The sequence below is a fragment of the Miscanthus floridulus genome, chromosome 4, assembly GCF_019320115.1.
Source record: "Miscanthus floridulus cultivar M001 chromosome 4, ASM1932011v1, whole genome shotgun sequence".
NCBI classification, from domain to species: domain Eukaryota; kingdom Viridiplantae; phylum Streptophyta; class Magnoliopsida; order Poales; family Poaceae; genus Miscanthus; species Miscanthus floridulus.
The window spans coordinates 90493795-90496702 of record NC_089583.1 but is presented as its reverse complement, the minus strand read 5'-3'; the positions used below and the strand labels follow the sequence as shown (position 1 = coordinate 90496702).

Sequence of the window (2908 nt, the reverse complement as noted above, 5' to 3'; positions counted from 1 at the left end):
TTCAAAAACTCTATTGGATTGCAACAGACTGCACGACTACGGTGTCCAGCTTGATTGTTGGCTGGCAACTGCAAAAAGCAAAGTGGAGTGCCGCTGACAGCAAGTATTATAGTCCCTAGTCAGCTGGCTGAGAAGATATCCACGTCATAAAAATCTGATGTGGCAGAGAGAAGAGGAGAGAGAGGGCTGGGCGGGCGCTTCGCTCTTCGCCGGCTGAAACGCAAGAAACAAGGCCAAAAAGCCCATATCCAGCCTGGTGCCGGCGGCAAAACCGACGCTTCATCCTGTCATGGACCACCTCATGATCCTGTGCGCCGGCCACACCGGCAAGGCTGCACAGCTGCCTACAAGCCATCTCGTTCAAATTTACAATGAATCCCAACAATGAATCCCAATTGATAATATACACATTCAAGCATCAAATATTAAAATATTACTATATAACCAACTTAACAGCCTGCTCACTATATGTGTTACTGGCTTAAGTGACGTGGCTTAGTCTTACCGCCGGCTGCTGGCGAAATTATTATCCATGCTCAGCGTAAAGCGCAGCTGGGTTACTGCTGGTGTGCTTGAACCTGCTGCCAGCCAGCGTTGATCCGTCAAAACTACGGCAGAAGCAGGCACAACTGGGCAGGCAGAGCCCAGGGATCCGGTGCTGGACTTTTACGGATGGAGGTAAAAATCCTGGACCTGAACGTCCACCAGCCCCGGTCGACGCAACATTGCAACAACCCGTGCCAAACGCCACAAAAGTAGAGAACCGCTGCCCATCCACGATCCACCAATATGACCTACTGCTAGTACTATCCGTCCGTCCGGAGTCCCATCACACGAGGCAACGGCGGCGCACGACCTCAGCGCTAGTCGGTCCACCGGTAGGTCAGTCTCGGCTCCCGCTGCCGGCTGCTCCCGAGTCCCGGCCCCGTAAAAAAAGCCCGCGCCACACGGTGGAAAACGGGAGCGGCAGGGCCAAACCGTCAGCCGTCGCGGCCCTCCCGTGCGGCCGCGGCTAACGCGACGCGACCGGCCGAGCCCAGCGCGCGCGCGCCCGCCAAGTGGCGCCCGTAATCGGGCGGCTGCTCCCGAGTCTTGCGTGCTATCTCTGTCACGACAACGAGGGCTTAGTTCCGGCGAAATAGTACCGCAGCACTTTCATAGTTATTTGATAATTAATGTCTAATCATAGCTTAATTATGTTTAAAAGGTTCGTCTCGTAAATTTCGTCTAAACTGTGTAATTAGTTTTATTTTTTATTTATATTTAATGTTTCATGCATATGCCCAAAGATTCGATGTGACGAGGAATCTCGAATTTTTTTTTTGAACTAAACAGTACCCAAGAGGAAGCCGGTTGGTTCCCAAAACAAGAACGGGTGCCAGACTGGCACGCGGTATAAACTGGGTAGCGGGTGCGGGTGGCAGTGCCAACAGGCGGCGTCAGCGGGCTCCTCCAGTCCCGAGTTGGTGGCGCGAGCGCGAGGGATGGAGGTCCGGGCGGCGCCGGGGTCACGGCCACGGCCACGGCCGCCGACGCCGCGGCGCGGCGTCACGCTGGCCGAGCAGCTCGCCGCGTCGTCCAACCTCCGCGACCTTCTCAAGCTCCGGGACGACGACGTCGACAACGGCGAAGGAGGAGAAGGCCGCCCCGCCGCGGCGGCGAGGCGCCGCACGCTGCTCGACGCCATCCGGGACGCGGACGAGGGCCACCGCCCTCCTTCCGTCGCCTCCGGCCGCCGCGGCGTTCGCCCCGCCCCCGCGCCTGGAGGCGCGGGCGGCACGGCAACCGCGCCGCCGGGGTCCGCGGCGCGGGCGGAGAGCCAGAGAGTGTCCCTGATGGCGCTGCTGGAGCGGACGGAGCAGCAGCAGCAGTGGACGTGGAAGCGCGCGGGCGGCGCGGAGGAAGCGGCCCCCGTGGAGGAGGAGGAGGAGAAGGGCGGCAGCGTGGGCGGGCGGTGCTGCGTGTGCGTCGCGCGGGGCAAGGGCGCGGCCTTCATCCCCTGCGGCCACACCTTCTGCCGCGCCTGCGCGCGCGAGCTCCGCGCCGGCCGCGGCCGCTGCCCGCTCTGCAACGCCACCATCCGCGAGGTCCTCAACCTCTTCTGACACCCCGGCCTACTGGCTACTGCATTGCATTCTGTGCACGAACCAATCTTTTCCATCGTTTTCGCGTTGATTGGTGATGGATCGACGATCGATTAGGTAAAGCATTCGGTGTGTAGATAAGATCTCTGTTTTTGTTTCTCTTCTTGCTCCATTTTTTTTTGCTTCGCCTCAGAACCATATTCAACACAACACATGTACTACTCGTACCATCATCATCATCCATGCCAAGATGGATGCACGGCACAGGTGAGCATTCAAGATTCATGTCCATGGATCGAATTGAATCCTGCAATCCCCAGGACGCCGTGCTATTGCAGTAAAGATCTCTTGGTCCAAACGAAAGATGTCCAAACCCAGCAGAATATCCTGGCGTCACTGCCCGGAGATTGCGTGACGCTACCACGCCACAGTACGCGCTTACCATCTGAGTCTCGTACGCCGCCAGCCAGCCAGTGCATGGAGTGGAATGATCCATCGAATCGAAGCTCCATCGCGTTCCCTCCTCCGTTCAACGCATCGGCACGTTCAGTCTCAAACTGCAGTCTGTGATGTCACGAGCGGAGAAAGGTAAGCGACGACGAGTCGAACTGTTGAATTGCAGGCCATCTGCATCTGCATCTGCCTGCCCGCCCACCTGAACACGTTAGGCCGATGTTGACTCGGCGGTCCCGTTCGCTTCGCTGAAAAAATAAGCTGAAATACTGTTTCGACTGATTTATTATGAGAAAAAATACTATTCTAACTAAAAAAACAAGATCAAAAAAAGGATTACAGCGCCTTTGTCAAGCAGCCGTAGTGTTGGG

The 2908-nt window shown here is 57.2% G+C and overlaps 1 protein-coding gene across 1 annotated transcript; it reads left to right on the top strand.

Annotated features, from left to right (window-relative positions):
* Positions 1–1396: 1396 nt before the first annotated feature.
* On the top strand, positions 1397–2428 carry LOC136552077 (uncharacterized). The gene has a single exon (XM_066543622.1). It carries the CDS (start codon positions 1485–1487, stop codon positions 2103–2105), a length of 621 nt encoding a protein of 206 aa, XP_066399719.1. The 5' UTR covers positions 1397–1484; the 3' UTR covers positions 2106–2428.
* The last annotated feature ends 480 nt before the right edge of the window (positions 2429–2908 follow it).

What these genes read in the sequence shown, in the direction of transcription:
- LOC136552077 (XM_066543622.1), top strand. Translation starts at nt 1,485, where the DNA reads ATGGAGGTCCGGGCGGCGCCGGGGTCACGGCCACGGCCACGGCCGCCG.